General features: G+C 44.2%; 1 protein-coding gene across 1 annotated transcript in view; it reads left to right on the top strand.

Moving 5' to 3' along the window:
• The window catches only part of LOC119586874, a 2,651-nt gene extending 1,200 nt beyond the window's left edge, over positions 1-1,451 (top strand). Inside the window, exon 2 of the mRNA XM_037935606.1 lies at positions 134-1,451. Within this exon, the coding sequence (XP_037791534.1) occupies positions 134-1,027 (894 nt within the window). The 3' untranslated portion in view covers positions 1,028-1,451. The remainder of the gene's footprint in view (positions 1-133) is intronic.
• The last annotated feature ends 212 nt before the right edge of the window (positions 1,452-1,663 follow it).

Below are 1,663 nucleotides of genomic sequence, written 5' to 3'. Positions count from 1 at the left end.
GTGACTGTATTGTCATTGTTATTTCCCTTTCCTCCTTCTACATATTTTTGGGTAAGTTTATATGGTGATGTATTATTTCTATGTGTCAATTTCCTCACAAGCATTAATGTCTAACTTCTCTTCTTGTTGCTAGGTCCTGATATACATCCTTCTGTTCGCTGTACCTGCTGTGCCTCAGGGCAACTACCAGCCCGCAGGTACAGCATTTGATAAAGGAGGATGCGGCCCTGGACAGTTAAGACACGTCAACGGCAGATGCGTTACTCCACGCGTCAGTCGTCGTGTGTATTTGTTTGAAATCCCAGCACCGCCACCCCCCTCCCACATTCCTCCACCTCATATTCCAGAGCCTACCGTAGAAGTCACCGACATGCTCATAAAGATACCAGAAAGAGGACAAGCCCCTCCTCCGATCATCGTGCCCCCTCCGAGACAACGAGACGTCCTGTACGTTCTTAACAAGCAGTCACCGCAAGACCAACGGGTGATCGAAGTCCCAGCTCCTCCCTCTTTCAACCATGAGGTTTACTTCGTCGACTATGCTGACGGTGACAACCCAACTTTACCGAGTGGATTTGATCTGGCGGAGGCCCTGAGAGTCGCCTCACAGCAACATGCCGCTCTGGTTGATGACGGCGTTTCAGCCCTTCATCGCAACAGCCAGAGTGGAGTCAGTGGCTTACTCGCCGGCGAGGGAACTTTCTCTAACATTTTCCCTGGCAAGTTCAGTCTCGACTTTGATGACACGGATTTTCCCGTTAACGAAATTCCAAGTATATCTAGCCTCGCTGACTTGGATTCGAGGCTAACGGCCATTTTGGATGGTAACGATGATATCAGATTCGATCACGACCAATTTCTTACCGATGGCGGAAGTCCTGGGAATAATGAGATATATGACACCACCTTTGATATTGACTTTGATTTTGAAAATAATGAATTCGCTATTCATAGCCCATCAGAAATAGCAAGACCACCAGCACCTATTCCGATAAGACCACCGGCAAGCATCGATTATCCTGAGTAATAATTTTACATGGTATTTGATTCCAAGTTTCTGGTACCAAATGTTCAAATTTTTCTTGTCTTCTACACCTGCTCAAATCCGCACTCACGTACATACACCCGGTCTCATGCCAATACAAGTTCTTGCACTCTGAGCGCTAGTCAGCCCCGCCCTCATTGGCTCAGTCCCAAACACTCGTAAGTTGTTGCATATGCCCTGCTTGCCACATGGCATTTCACAAGAACAAGGCGTTATTTCAATGTTTGTTATCAGTCCTTGTGTAGTCTCTTTATCTGTTAACAGTGTGCTGCAGGCAACACCACTGAACAGGAACTGTACATAACTGTATACTATTTTGTGTATCATGTAGCCACCCTTGTGATAGTACTCTACTGTAGCAGTGCTAATAACGGTGACGCCTAAATAACATGTAGATTTATTTTAATTTGCGTGTTCTTTCCCTTACAAATCAGCCAATTCATCCATACAAATAAAAAGACCAACCTCAAAAGGAAAACTAGATACTTGGTGATAATCGTCACCATTACATTTATTTATACTGTTATTAATATGGTTATCATTATTAGGACAAAACCACTGAATCATTGAATCATAATTATTGGACCAATGGAAATATCATGGATGACTGGAGAATGT

The sequence above is a fragment of the Penaeus monodon genome, chromosome 22 (genome assembly GCF_015228065.2).
Source record: "Penaeus monodon isolate SGIC_2016 chromosome 22, NSTDA_Pmon_1, whole genome shotgun sequence".
In the NCBI taxonomy this organism is placed as follows: domain Eukaryota; kingdom Metazoa; phylum Arthropoda; class Malacostraca; order Decapoda; family Penaeidae; genus Penaeus; species Penaeus monodon.
Note: the sequence above shows the minus strand (reverse complement) of the source record. Positions and strands in the feature narration are given on the sequence as shown.